The sequence below is a fragment of the Tympanuchus pallidicinctus genome, unplaced genomic scaffold (genome assembly GCF_026119805.1).
Source record: "Tympanuchus pallidicinctus isolate F22 unplaced genomic scaffold, pur_lepc_1.0 scaffold5, whole genome shotgun sequence".
In the NCBI taxonomy this organism is placed as follows: Eukaryota; Metazoa; Chordata; class Aves; order Galliformes; family Phasianidae; genus Tympanuchus; species Tympanuchus pallidicinctus.
In genome coordinates this window covers 26,071,974-26,087,373 of record NW_026294769.1, presented here as the reverse complement: position 1 = coordinate 26,087,373, position 15,400 = coordinate 26,071,974, and the positions used below count along the sequence as shown (strand labels likewise).

General features: G+C 37.2%; 1 protein-coding gene across 12 annotated transcripts in view; it reads right to left on the bottom strand.

Annotated features, from left to right (window-relative positions):
* The window catches only part of PIEZO2 (piezo type mechanosensitive ion channel component 2), a 289,987-nt gene that overhangs the window by 70,521 nt on the left and 204,066 nt on the right, over positions 1-15,400 (bottom strand). For 9 of the 12 annotated variants that reach the window (XR_008211266.1, XM_052704103.1, XM_052704097.1 and 6 more), the window contains 7 exons: positions 13,903-14,139; positions 10,592-10,712; positions 8,952-9,199; positions 8,157-8,305; positions 7,237-7,410; positions 4,974-5,015; positions 1,114-1,340 (listed from right to left, as the gene is read on the bottom strand). Coding sequence is in view for 11 of the 12 variants with exons in the window: in XM_052704103.1 (XP_052560063.1) it covers positions 1,114-1,340; positions 4,974-5,015; positions 7,237-7,410; positions 8,157-8,305; positions 8,952-9,199; positions 10,592-10,712; positions 13,903-14,139 (1,198 nt within the window). In the remaining variant the exon portion in view is untranslated. Of the gene's footprint in view, positions 1-1,113; positions 1,341-1,689; positions 1,723-4,973; positions 5,016-7,236; positions 7,411-8,156; positions 8,306-8,951; positions 9,200-10,591; positions 10,713-13,902; positions 14,140-15,400 lie in introns of all 12 variants that reach the window. The other 3 variants (XM_052704100.1, XM_052704104.1, XM_052704107.1) reach the window with 2 other exon arrangements.

Sequence of the window (15,400 nt, the reverse complement as noted above, 5' to 3'; positions counted from 1 at the left end):
GTGCAGCTTAAAGATGGATCACACACTGGCAAGCAGCATGTCATGTTATTGCCAAGCCCCACACATTACAGTGCAGAGGGGGCCCCAGTGAGAAAGCTGCAGATCCCACTACCCTGCTTGCATGTGACTGTACAGGGTAACCTTCAGCAGTTGGCCTCCATTCTCAGCCCTTTCAGCATGTGGGGATGGCCAGAGTGCAACAAACTCATCAGTCCTTGGAAACTGTATGAGAGCTGGCCAAGAAAGGTTTCCAGGTCCCATGAACATCTCTGTGAGGGAAGATGTCCCAGCCAGGAAAGAGAAATAGATGCAGCTGAGTTCCCATAGGGCAGCTAAACCAAATACAATGACATTTTGCTTTGACAAAGACCCTGTCTCTATTTTTGTATCACAGTCCTATAAAAATTGACATAAACAACTAAATCTGTGATAGGGTGATTTCCAGACAGTACAGAGTCCTTGGGTGTTAAATGCCTCTCCCTCGTTTTCACTCATGGCTCATATTCCTAGCAGAGACATGGAATAATTCATGCTAGGAGTTCATGCTAGCACTGTCAATGATGACAATATCAGCATTACCAATTTCTGCCCTTAAGTGCTTTTATGTTCATCTGGCATCAATTACACATTCCATATTCAGAAGTGAAAACCATGACATTAATGTGCACATGAATAATGAAGCAAAAGCCATTTGGAACTTCTGAAGTGAATTGTCTTGAAAGCATATGGTGTCAGAGATTAAATATGCGTTTATATTATCTTTATTTTAAAGAGATTTCACTGTAAAGGAAATCTTAACGTTTGTGGTGACTATTAACACAACCTAGAACACTTAGAAGAATTTTGTCCTGAAAAAGGGGTATTTTGGTTTTCATTCCCCCAGAATCCTATGATATACTTCAGTTCCATCAGTATGATTTTTCCCTAGAACATACTGTAGCTTATTGAATAATTGACAAGGAGCCATCTGCTCAGTTCAGGATGTTTTACAAAGATTATATGTAGAATCAGAAGGAAAAGGTGACAACTGAAGTGAGCAGAGATGACCAAGCATGACAAGCGTGAACAATCTAAGGCTAAAGGCAAACAAAATCTGTAAACCGTGGAGCTTACCTGTAGTTTCTTCTTCCTCTGACTCATCGTCTGCATCATCATCTTCCTTCTCCTCATCTTCCTCTTCTTCTTTTCCTTTTTCAGCCCTCCCTTTCCCTCCCTCCCCATCTGGCTCTTCCTTTCTTTTCTCACCAGCCTCTTTCAGCATTTTATCCTCTTCCTTTTCACTGCTGGCTGTTAAATTCATCATAGTTATGTCAGGCAGGCTTCCATCTTGATGCACCAATCTGTTGGTAAATAATAACATCTCAGCAAATTAAGCAGCAATGACATTGCAGTCTTGTTCTTTTTCAAGGTGTATAATTAGAAAAAATAAATAAACTGTTCATGGAAAATGCCTTAGAAGTGGAAAAGTTAATGATTCTGGTACTTTCTTCAAACACACACTGCAAATTGAGTTGGAATATATTAGTAATTACTTTTCACTCAGATACTAAAGGTTAGTTAGTAATGAGTGGTACTGACACTTAAACTTGACATTTTCCCCACTGGAGAAAATGGTCAGAGTTTAAGATGTAGAAGCATGAAATGACATTGCTTAAGAGTAAACATTTCATGACTTCACAGGGGACTTACTCATTTTGGTGGTTTGGTAATTTTTTCTTGAGGCTGCTCAAAATAATTGGAACAGAAAGAAAAAGGGAGATGAGAACAGAGGGGTTACAGAAGAAGGCAATAGACAAATATGTCATGCTAAACCACAAGTAATAAAGCATTCTCATAGTCCATCTGCAGAACTTTCTGATGCCAAGAGCATGCCATCATGACATTCACTGGGCACTTCTATAAGAAATATGGAGCTGAAGCACAGATGGAAAGGGGACAACCTATTTACACCAGTGCTAAACATGGTCAGAGCTGTCCAATGCCATTCATAATGAGGCTGAATCATTACAAGTATTGGGTGGATTACTGTAAATACATTTTCACTTTCTTCCAATTGAAAGACTGAAGAGATCTAAGGGAATCCAAAGAATTTGCAAGTATTCTTGTATTCTTACAGCTAAGTTTACAAACAAATAGAAGCAAAAAAATTCCTTGGCTTTGGCCAAAGATATCACATCTTTAACATATCTTTCTTTTCTAGAGACATTCATTCTCTCTCTTTTCTACATCTCAGAGTTTTTCTTAAATTTATAACTGTTTTATGCTAAGTCTATTAGTAATTTTCAGAGTACAAAATCAACATACAATTGCTCTAACATAGAAATGCTATTTCTAATCACCATGGTGCCAACTCTTGTGAGATTTATGCAGAATTTCTTTTACCTTTTCTAACAAAAGAGACATCATCTAATATATTCAGATGGAAGTCTTCAGTTTCTGTACATGTTTTTTTTGTTTATTTGCCTGTTTTGTTTTTCCTCCAATTGGGTTGTTGGGACTCACTTCCTGTGTTTGCAGAAAACAGTTTCTGTTTTTCCTAGTTCCTTCATTCTATGTGCTTTTCTGAGCATTTACTGCCATAGTCACTTTAAATAGGACTTGCAGTAAAATCTCTCTTTGGCAGGTGTGTAGTTATATGATAAGATCACTTAATGTTTAGTTATGCTATATTGAAATTGCTATATTCAGCATATTTACAAACACCTGTTGGACTGTTCCTCCACAACAGTAAGTTTAATATTTTACGCTATTATCTCAGGGCTCTGTTTTTCATGATGTGAAATTCTGGCATATTACCATACAGACTGGAAATTCTGCCAATTGTAACTAAGGGGTTTTACAGCTCAAGAATACTAAAATCTAGATTTAGCCATCTGATTGTTAAAAAAATAAGAGCACAGACTTAGCAGTTAATGAGAAAGTTCAACAAGCAGAGTTATTATTACAGTATTTGGGAGGTGCCCTTTTTGGATGTCGGAGATTTCAGTAGCTCAAATGAGAGATAAGCCATAGAAATTAGACTAAGCAACACTGAAGAAGTAACAACATACTGGTAGCCAAAAAGAAGAAAATAAAGCTTTAGAAGCTTATTGAAACAGTTAAGCATGAAAAATTCTCACCGATTAAGTATATCCATGACAACAACTACAAAAATCCAGTATTGTGACCTAGACTATCAACCTGAGGGTCCATTAATCTGAAAATGTTTTATTCTCAACAATATATTCAGCTACAGAAAATAAAAAGTCAATATACTTTGTTTTCATAGATAATATATATACAAGAAAAGATATCCAAATCTCAATAAGAAGGACTAAAAACTAATATTCCCTAAAATGATATAATCTATCTTTGCATACTTATCTAAAACTCTAGTGTCCTTACAGAAGAGTAATATATAAAGAAGAGAAAATGAATTTTCAGTTCAGTTTCAATGCTATGGAGATCCCCAACTAATAATATTCATCAGAGCCCAATTTAAAGGTGATATTCAATGAAATGAAAGCATTCCTGTAACAAGACCAATTTTGCACTGGTGCAATTGCATTTTAATGAAATGTCTTCTCAATTGACTGTTGTGATGGAAAAATCTACATTCACACTGGTGTAAATCAAGGTCTCACTAACTTACCTCAATGGAAACACAGGAATCCTACAGGATTTTGTATGGGAAGACTAATCCTTCTCTTATTCATATAACTCCCATTCATATCCAGGAGGTGATGGGGTTATAGAGGTAGATACATGCAATATATATCTGAAGCTTCAGTAGGAGCTTAATTTCCAGTATGTCAATCAATGACATCAGTATAGCCAGGACAGTGTGCTCAGGAGATTTAAGTCTAAATAAAAAGCCCTACCCACTATTAGAGAGTCTACTTGAAATCTTCTTCCTAAACCTCCTCATTTATTCCTAGGGTTGTTATAGTTAGCATTAGGCATCAAAGTGATTTCACTATGAAGGATTGCCATTGCAGGCATATCAGTGTCCACACCTCTCTGACCCTAGCACTCTGCTTTGCCTCAGATATGTCTCACTGCTGTGGGCCCGCTGGCAGCTCAGTGGGCTGTGGTTGACCCTTATGACTGCCAACAGGCCCAACCCTCAGCCTTGCACTGCCAAATCCCCAGAGTTGAGAGCCCACCCAATCTTGCCTCCTGGCTAGGCACCCCTGCTTTCAGCTTGCCAGCTTCCAACAGATCACTTGCCCTCGCCAATTCCAACCCTTCTTGCCACATGGTCTTCCTCAGGCTAGCAGTATTACATAAATTCTTCAGTTATCGAAGCTGATTATACTAAAGACCACATTTAATCTAGCCAAATATTTTAAAAGATATCTCCTTTATGGAATTGTTTGCAAGATATAAAAGGATAGTTACTGTAACAACATTAACTTTTATAGTTTGGATCCTGTAGCGCCCAACTTGGTCTACAAATTAACAGCCATAGCATGCAGTGGTTTCAGCTTACTGGATGTGCATGAGTACATACTAATATTTTTCCTGAAAATAAACACATATTGCACATTGAATTAACTTAACCCCAAAAATCCCTTTCTGAAGTGCTAGTGAGGTGGACAAGGATGAGCATTTGTGTGAGTTTGAATGCGTGCACATGCAGGCATGCATCATTCCATGCACAGACAAAGGGTAGGTAAACGAGCCTCCTCAACCAAGTCTATTGTCTGCAGCCAATTTCAAATAGCACCAATTAATCCTGTGTTGAGACACGGCCAAAGTTTTAGAGAAGAATCCCAACTGGAGATGAACTCACAGCAAACAAATATGGGGGAGAAATGCATTAGCTGCTTCATCAGCTTTAGAAGATTATAATACCCGAACAATATTCTCTCCCTGCTTACTTCACATTATGGTGCAGCAAGAACATATTTTACTTGAAGGCAACTAAGAAGTAACTAAGAATAAAGCATAGTATATCTTTTTTAAAGAAAAGGAAAGTTTGAAGTACCCACCTATTTATTATTAGATAAACACGGCCATTGACTTTGGCATGGCTATGAGGTGGGAGATGAAAGCACAGGAATGCGTAAGATGATAGTGGTAAATGAATTAGAGAGAGAGAAAAGGAAACTGTTAAATAGGAATGAGCACACTTTCCTGATTACCAAGAGACACACTGTCCTAACAGAACACAGTCTGAAAGTTTAATGCATACCATGCAGTGAAAAGTCTAGGAAGACTGCAAATACAATACTCCGTCATTTAGACTGTATGCTGCTTCAGATAGACCTGAGTGCTCTTTTCCAGGACCTCCACTGCATCAACTCAAGAAAGCTACAGATAAGTCAGCCCATTTTTAAAAACAGATCTTTTCCTTCTGCTTATTTCCATTAATTACTTATTTTTCTTTAAAGGTAATTCTAATGGAGCATCGTACCATAGAAATTAACCAGTCTCATAACCTTTATCTCCACTACATTGCAATTCATAAAGTTCATTTTCTTTAATTTTCTTTTTTTTTTTCTCTTTTGCAACAGAAGGAACATAAAAGCACTTTCAGAAGGCAAGCTAGTTTTTGAGTCAAAGCTAGTGTTTTCAAAGCAGAAAGGAGAACTGAAGCTTTAGACACAAGTCTGCATATCAGTATTGATTTATCATGTGAAAAGAGGAGAAAACAAATGAATTTTCATCTGTCTAGCAGTGTTTGTGGTTGTACAAAGCAGAAAACGTCCTGATTTGGGTACTGGACAAACTTTTCAACGTTTTTGAAGAAGTCAAATGATGTACCTGGTAACAGTGATTCTGAAATATCGCAAAATGGCAAATGTAGCATATATGCCATGTTTAAGAATTAAAAATACATATCAATCCTCTTTACTTGCCACTTTGTTTAATTAAAATCCTAAATGTTGTCCCATTTATTGGGACAGATCTCTACTTTCAACTCGCTCAGAGGTACTTACTTACTCCTGGCAAAAATATTACTGACTACAGATAAAATCCATATCCAACAAAATTAATTTTTTATACTGATCTTTGCTTTTTTTTCTGCTCTCAACAAAACACTGATAATATTCTGTGACTTTAACACTAGTGTTTCATCACTCAAGAACAGCACAATATTAGTTATAGTGATTTTCTTCACACCAGCACTTGGAGAACAGTGACTAAAATTTTTGGTATCTTTCATGCATATTAGATTTGCAAGTAGTGGTTTCACATGCAAGAAGTGCTGTGATGAGACAACCTAAGTTCTGGGGCCATCTAAGTTCTTTTTTTTTTTTTCCATTTTATGCCTATTGGATCACTACTGATAGGAGCTGGAAGCTCTTTCTACATTAGTCAACAGAGTGCAAAATGTTTAGGCTACCACAGAGCTTGTGCAGTCACTTTGCACTGTCACACAATTCCCCAAATATCATAGTGGAGGAAAAGCCCATTTCAGCCTTATTCATACAAGTGCAGCTGAGTTACACATCACTGTACAGGTAAACACTTTAAAATTATGTCGAAATGGATTGCCTCTTGAAAGAATTAAAGAAGAGGTGATACACAGACTTTAATAAGAAACCATTTCTCTCTCTTGTACTCCTGGAGTAGGATCCTAGGACTTATTTTTTATGTAGGGGAACATTTAAGAATTAAATATAGTAAAATTCTGAAGAAAGTGAGTCCCAGTATCATGAAAAAACAGAAGTGAAGTTCTTGATGAGAATGCTGAACACCTCTGAGTATAGTCTCACTACTGTAGTCAAGGACCGGGACTCTAAAAAGTGATCACAGGCTTTGGATATCTCCATTTATGAAGCTCAGCTTTATAAAAACGCTTGATTGTTCAAAGTGTATGTGGTATTTGCCAAAGATCTCTATTTGGCCTTTAAAAAGGACAATAAAAACCAGAAGTGATCGAAATTAAAAAGCCATATTTTCTATTACTGACAAGACTTACAAAAAGGCATACATAGCAATTAACCATCTACCTATTAAAGGTGAAAATCAACAAGCTAAATGCATATGTATCAGCGTATTTGAAAATGTATCTCCAAATGAGAAATCTTTGCCAAGTAGTGGAAAGTGGGGGAAGACAGATACTTTGGTTGTAGCGTATTTAGTGAGGTGCTGGTTGCTAAGGGATGCTTATTTTTTTTCTCTTTTCTTTTTAACTCACGTAGTTACAACAAAAGCAAATAACATCTAACAAAAAGTGAACATTACAAAAAAGTCAGAAAGACTTCATACAGATAATGAATAGGTCAATTAACTGCATTTCTTTACCTGTAAATTGTATTGTCCTGTTTGCTGGTTACAGCTTTTAAATCAGTGAGCTGTAGGAAACGGTCATGGAAATAGTGAAGGTGTAAGATACACGCCAGTAGGAAGGAGGTGGGGATAAAGATGCGAGTGAATAGCTCAGCCACAGAAAATCTTTTTAAACCAAGGTCTGCTAGTCTGGAAAAAAATAAATAAATCCACTAAGTCATTTGTTCACACCAAAATCTTTTCCTTGTCATGACACAGTGCTACAAATCAGTTAATAATAAATGAGGAAATAAGGGCTGGTACATGTTATATGCTTTCAGATCTTTCAATTCTTCAAAACTAGAAAGTTTTACAATATAGATGTTTTGCACTGGGCTTTAGTAATTGTAGAAAGATACTGTAAATGGACAGAACCAAATGAATCAGTCCTGCCGCAATTCTCTTTACGGGAACCAGGTGTATTTTCTCTGACTGAAAGTTCTGCATCACAAGTCCACTCATATTGTATATAATTTCTGACATAAACTCCTGTTGAGGAACTCTCAGTACATCATGAGGAGAAAGAAACCCAGCCCTCCTCATTAGCAGGAATGCTGGTCCATCTTCGTCATCTCCAGGCACCCTACAAATCTGCCCTGTCTCTCCCTGGATCTTGCTCCTATGGTCAAAGACGTAGTGAGAAGTATTGGAGCTGCAGTGGGAACACTAAGAAAACCTTGGCAGCAATAGGGGAAAATATGACTCTCAGAGCCTTTGTCGTACCCTTTTTCTCCTCTTTTGCTGCTCCAATAAATCAATGGCTTCAGAGCTGAGTGCTTAGTCATCAATGTCTAAGGATGGTCTCACGATGTTTTTTCATTACAAGAAGGAAGAGTGCTTCCAGAACACACCAGAACCAGAAGTACAGTGGAAAAAAATGAAATGAAAACACTTACTTGTTTTCATCCAGGCCTGTCATATTTTTCCACAACCCAGGGAATGACTCAAACTGGTATGTGTAGATGAAGATAAGTACCAGCATCGTGTAAACAACAACTGACATCCAAAAGTATTTCAGAATCCTTCTCCACCATTCGTAGTGCACCTGAAAATCATACACTGAGGAATTTAAAAGAAGCTCAAGGCAAACAGTGGTAAAAATACTGACAAAGCTGTACTGGAAACAAAGACTAAGAATACTACTCTTGCTTGTTGGCTTGATGTAAATAGCAGACGTGGATCTTGGTGATAAAGTTCTTAGTTCTGGTACATATGCCACCAAGTACAGAGTTCTATGTAAAAATGTCTGTTGGGACACAAACAGACATAAAGGCTAGGAATAGATACTGTCATTCTATTTCACTGCCATTAGGTAATGAAGGTGCAGAAGGAGAGGGATTCCATGCTCCATGAGTATGGAAGCTGTGTGAACCAGCCATAACAAAAACTGTTGATTATGAGGGTTGTGCACAGGTCCAAAACTTTCCCATAAAGTTTCCACAGTTCTCAGGAATGTGCAGTTCAGTCTCACAGAGTAGGTAGGTCAGATGCATTACCTTATAGCACCTAATTTATATTCACTTTGCCTGTCACTCAAAGGAGAATCAACCCTTTCAAATAATCTTCTTACTATTGTGCTGTATCTAAAGAACAAAGACGCTGTTAATAATAACATCCAAGCTGCTTTGCTACAAAGGTAAAAGTACCATTGCATTCAAGATCAAAATTCAGTTCAAACAGTTCTCACTTACCTGATAGAGGGCCACACAGAACAGGAATAACACCATATAGATGATTTTGTACATGACAATTCTACCCTCAAAGCTGACAAAGAAGAACATGCCTCCACAGACGTAAATCCAATACTTGATGAACATAGCCATCACCAGCTTCCCCAGAACTTTCATAATATCCTGTTCATCCTCATCATCATCTTCCTGTTCCTCTTCATGCTCCTCCTCTTCTTCTGCCACTTCTCCCTCTTGCAACTCTCCCTCTTCTGCAAATACACAGAGTTGCATTTGACCTCTACCTTAGGGACCTTAGTAAGAATTGAAATGGATGGAAAGTAGATCCTCTACACACAACACAGAAACTTATACACAATATTCACAACAGACTCTATTTCTGATTCATCATCAAGCCTCCAAGCAAAGGAAAGCATTTCAACATCATATGAGCCCCAACCTACTCTTAGAGCCATACAGCATACTGGTCTACACCTAGACACCACTTCTCACTTTGTCTGATATGCAGGCAGAAAGTGAGAGCCTAAGGATTGTATAATGGGTATCAGTCAAAACACTGTCCGTAGCAGAAACCCAGGCAAGAGACATTTTAAACTGGAAAACAAAGAAACCACTAGCACCACCAGAAAACCTCTCTTCTTGAGTTTAAAGGGATAAATGTCCTTAAGAGAATACTGTGGCTTCCTTCAAAAACCACAAGCAAAAAAAAGCATTAACATAAAACCAAACAAGCTTAAAAAATATACGTGCTGTACTAACACTGCCTTTTGCTTTTTTTTCTTTCAGAAACTGCCCCTTTTCTTGCTGCTTCTACTATACCTAAATTACTGCAGAAAACCAAGTTGCTTTTGCCTTGTGAAGGGGTCAGGATTTCCCAGTTACTCAGCCTGGGATGCTTGTGGAGGGCAGGGTAGGTGTTCACCCTTGAGCAGGCACACATGAACAAGTATCTGGATAACAGGAAAATATACATGCTTATTTTCTCATTGAAATCTGTAGTTTAATTTCTTATTTTGCATGTGTTTACACACAAGCTCAGCTCACAAGAAATTTAGCAATTACCTTTTCTTATGTAAACTTTTATTCTCCTGTAATTAAATTCCTACAACAATTTGTCTGCTAGTTCAAATTTGGGACATAGCAATAAACTGATTCTTGGAAAGTTCCACAGCATTTTTCAAATGAGTCATTGCATTTACCTTTTGTATTTTGCAGTTCAACAGTAAACAGAATTCTTATTTTATTTGATTTTCTGAAGTTCAAAACTGCTTTAGTTTTATATCTGTTGAGAGATAGTTACACATAGATTTTGTAATACTGTGCTTAGCTAGTAACAGGTAACTTAGTATACAAACATGAAAAAGAACTTTACTGCGAGAGAGCATTGGAACAGACTGCTGAGAGAGATGATGACGTCTCCTTCTATGGTGATATTCAAGACCCATCTGACACCTGCCTCTATTACCTACTGTAGGGAACTTGTTTTAGCATTGGGGTTGGGCTCAATGATTTCCAGAGATCACTTCCGACTCCTAAGATACTGTGATTCTGTGATCTTTCTAATCGATTTCTGCATTAAGAAACGCAGTAACTTGAACTTCTATTGTGACTGAAGGACTCCAGTAAAATGGATGTAGCCTTACCTTTTTCACCTTCTTCGCTTCCAACTTTGACCTCAGATAAAGTAGCTTCTTTTAGCTGAAGTGCTTTCTGTTCAGTGAGGTGTTGCCTAAGCAGTAGCCAGAAAGTAATCGTAAAAAGAATCTGCAAACAAAAATCAAAACAGAAACAACAGGCTAATGCAAACGTGTCTTCATAAATTTTGCATTTCTCTGTCTATCAGAAAATAGTAATTATGGCATTAGTGTCAAAGCACACATTTGTGGAAGTAATCTAAGAAAGACTGCAATAAAACCAACATTCCTTCATTTGTACTTTTCCATTAACTTTTCACTCTGTCTCTTTTCTTAAATATATTTACCTATATGGTTCTGTTCTATCTTGTTCTTGGTTTTTAACTCCTATCTTATAAGTTGAAGGATCTTCTTGTTATATATTGACTGATATAACCCCAATCTGTCTATCTATGTTTACTTCCACCTTCTGCAGGGATCTAGTGCAGTCAGGTGAGTGTTTTGTCACCATGTTTGCTAGATCTAGATCCTAGATCTCTTGATTTCACAGCTTTGATACTTCAGGTGCTAAAGTGCAATTAATTAAAAAAAACCAACGGTGTGTCTTGAAGTTAGAAAAGATAGTTGAATGCATTTTGCACTTGGACCATTTGCAAGATTTAAGGTGGCTCTTAATTGTTTGAAGAGACCATAACTCCATAACAGTATAAAAATAGAAAGGAATAAATAGAAATAATTAAAAAAAAAATAAAAATAAACAATTTTGTTTAATGAAGAGTGTATTTCTGTGTTTTGCAAAATACTGAATTCAGCAGCTTGCAATTCTAAGACAGCCAAAATTCAGAAGAGAGCCATGTTGCCCATTCATCAAACAACTGATTTCATATTTTGCAGTAGTGCAAATTTATTTCACTATTTTATAAAGCAGAATAAAATCTCAAACAGGAAACAAGTAAAAGCCAAAATGTTTCTATGCAATAAGAAGACAAGGTCAGTGGTATAAAGCAAAAAGATGCCCTGTTCTTCATCTAATGTGCTTTGTGGAGGAAAGGAACTCCAATCCTTGAGACTCTTTGATACGTGAAGTACAGACTATTTTGCTGTGACTAGCTCTGTCTCACTGCTGCATTCACTTGTTGTTCTCCTTGGCATTTCTAGCATTTCCATTGAGACTATTCATTTTATTTCCTGTTCAGACCAGGGAATATATTCATAGCATGCAGAAAATCAGGCAGAAAAAAATTACAGTTTTTTCTCTTGCAGAATACAGTATTTTATCTTCATTTAAATTTAACTTTTATTAAAATGACTTTAAACAAGGAATGACAGGAGGGAGTTACCAGCAGTTTTGTGAGGGAGAAATGGACAGGGTTGACAAGCAGAGGGTCATGTGAAAGAATGGAGCCACATAATCAACAAAGCAGAAATTGAGTAGAGTCACTTCAAGCATTTGTATGAAAGTAAGGAAAGACCTTCAAGTCACCATCATGGGGAAACCTTCCAGAGCCTTTCTGGGATGCCTTTCTGAAGTGTCTGTACTTGAATTCATGCCGTACAGGAAATAAGCAACACAGAAATTAGAGAAGAGCATGCAGTTGCGTGGCTATGATCTTTTGGGGATCACAGATATGTGGTGGGATGGTCTGTGACTGCAGTGCTGCAATGGAAGAATACAGGATCTTTGCAAAGGACAGGCTGGGATGCTGAGGAAGTGCATGTGGGAAGAACTGGAATGCACGGGACTCCATCTGGGGATGGGCAGAAAAACCTGAGAGAGTTTTCTGAGCCAGAAAACCTGGGAGAAATACAGACACTGTCTGAGCACACACATGAATTTCTAGGAAAGTAAATGCCGACCTGGAGTTGAGTGAAGGCATGGGAAAAGGAACGTAAATACGTAAATAGCAAAAGAAGACTAACTGACAAGAAGACACACTGGTGAACGTTAGACAGGTTGCCAGAGATGTGGGATCTCCTCCTTGAAGATCTTAAAAACATCACATGGCATACTGCTCTGGTGGCCCTGCTGGAGCAAGGGGTGGGCCAGAGGAACTCAGAGGGCTCTGCCCACCTCAAGCCTTCTGTAACTCTGAAATTTACACTCAGCATAAAAAAAAAAATAGACACCTTGTTTAGTTTCTTGCATGTGGCCAAATCCTCATATATGCACAATAGTTTCCTTTCTTAACAGTATCTAGTTTCAGATATTTGATTGTATAGCTAACAAGAAACTATGTCAAAGACACTGATGAATTCAAACAGTTAAAACTTCTTAGAAATTTACAAAGCTATTTACAAAGCTATTTACAGTGGAACTTGCAGAAACCCTTGAGCTTTTGCTCTCTTACTAAACCATTCCTACCTTTACAGAAGAAATAATACAATATTCACTAATCTTCATGTGCATTAAAGACCAATAAATGGTTATGCAAATAAAACTGCCAACAAGGAAGAGCATTTGCCGAACAACTGTGAATTATAACTAGGAGGAATGAGGAAAGCAATTCACTTAGCTGAAGGGGAACACTGCCAACTAGCTCTATGCTCTGAGATGCCCTCTTGGGTACTCTACAAAACAACTTCCTATTTATGCTCATTCTCTCCCTCAAAAGCACACCTGCCAAACACAATGACTTTTGTAGCACATTCAGGACATCAAAGGAACAAATCTATTATTTATCACGCAATGAGGTCAACAAATGCTTTTCTTTCTGACCTGGATTCATTACATGAGTGACCATAAAATCTAAGTAAAGGCACTAGAATCACAATGTATCTATTTAATCACAAGTACTGAGGTTACCTCTTTTTCAGGGCTTCATATTGCCCTTGCTCTGTTCCCATTGCAAACAGTGGATGTTTTGCCAGCAACTACACAGGTTCTGTGTTTACAGTTTTGATAGCCAGAAGCATCCATGTGCAACATTAATGCTGAAGTTTTCTGAAGCAGCTGACTTTGTGATCTCAGCTACAAGAGGTGAGACTTCAGAGGATATAAAATTTATCTAACAAATCAAATTATAACTATTTCAGATCCATTTTATAAAGCCAGATTTTCTATTCACTAACAATGCTCCACTAAATTATTTAAAAAAATCTACATATATGTATCTGAAACATTTGTTTTGGCATTAGCTTAGTAAGTAGATTTCTCTGCAGTGTTTTCTAACTACTTATTCTTTATTGTAAAACTGTTACTGAACATGGCTATGACAAATACTGAGGATATGCTCTTAAATGTCAAGCAATCTACTTTTTTTTTTTGGTCACAATATATTTTGTGGTTTCATAAAAATCTCATCTAGGTTTGTAACACCTACCTTCGATGCTAACTCTCCAGGTTCCTTTCTTTCTAAAAAACCTGATACTTGAGGAAGTTCATCATTGTTGAGTTCAATACTCCATATATATTGTAATATTAGTAGTAAATTTCCGTAGAAAACCATGAATGGAGAACTGATCATGGCATATTTCCTTCGGTCTCGAATCATCCACAGTGTGCAAGACCAGATCAACAGCACAAAAGTCAGCCAGCTGTGATATGTGATGCTCCATGCCTTATGGAAAGAACAAAGAGGGAAAAAATGTCTATAGATTCATTCAGGAACAACATAGCAACATACTGCCACTTAACTTATGCTTCTCTGCTTAGTACACACTTTCACTGTCATGAGACTCTCAGGCACATTAATCTGCTAATGGGCCAGCTACGATAAAGTACTTGGAGAACATGTTGAAAATGGATTCTTAAGTAGTACATCTGAGGGCAAACCCTTCTTTGTGCATTAACTGCACAGCTGTAAAGACTGTGAGCAGGTTCACTGCTTATGATTGCTCCAAACAAACAGAAGTGGATAACTTTGGGCACACAAGACATTCTTGCTAAACAAGCAACAAAATTTCAGTGTAGCAGCAGCAAAATATGTCTTGATACCTCTCAACAGACTAACAGAATCATGCAGACTCCAAATTGTTCTAACTTTTGTGGAATCACTTTAAAATTGAAAGCAGTAGTAAGGCACAAAGCTTGCCTGAAGAACATTTAGCCTACACTAATCATATGATGTTGCCTCCTGTACTCACAAATATATAATGTTTTAAATTGTTTGCAGAGAACAGTTTCTGAAAACTACTCTATAAAACACTTGGGGGAAAGGATACAGCTAGTGCTGTTATTGATTTTGGACTCAATTCAGCTATATCCTGGTATAACTGTCAATAAAATACTTTAAATTTTGTCTCAATTTAAATGGGAAAGTATGAAACATTTCAGTCTAGTTCATTCTGCTTGGAAATGATGTATTTTAGAGTTATATGGAAAAACACTAATGCGTCACTTTTTTTGTTTACAGATTAGAAAGCAACCAGAGCATCATCTGGCTTTGGTGTAAGTGGAATACTCATCAGATCACACACCACAAAGGAATTTGGATCAAGTCATATGAAATAGAGATATAGCACTAGGAAAAAACAGGAAAACTACCAAGCAGTACCTCAACATTGAGGTTATGAACTCATGTTGAGGTATGAACTTTGAGATGAATTTTAAAAGAATTAAAGAATATGTGATGAAGGATGCAACTTTAAAAATGAATGGCATTATGAAAAGAACTACTTGTTAATGTCCCTAATGCATCAATCCAGATCCAGATTCTACACAAGGAGCCTGCTCTTTTAAGGTGAGAAACTTTTCCTGTTACAGGACAGCAAACAATTTTGAAACTCTATGAAGACAAAAAGCAGCCGAACTAATTTGTTTCAGCATTATTTTTTTTTCAATGCAGTACTAGGCCAAGAATCTTTATGGTTAATTTCATC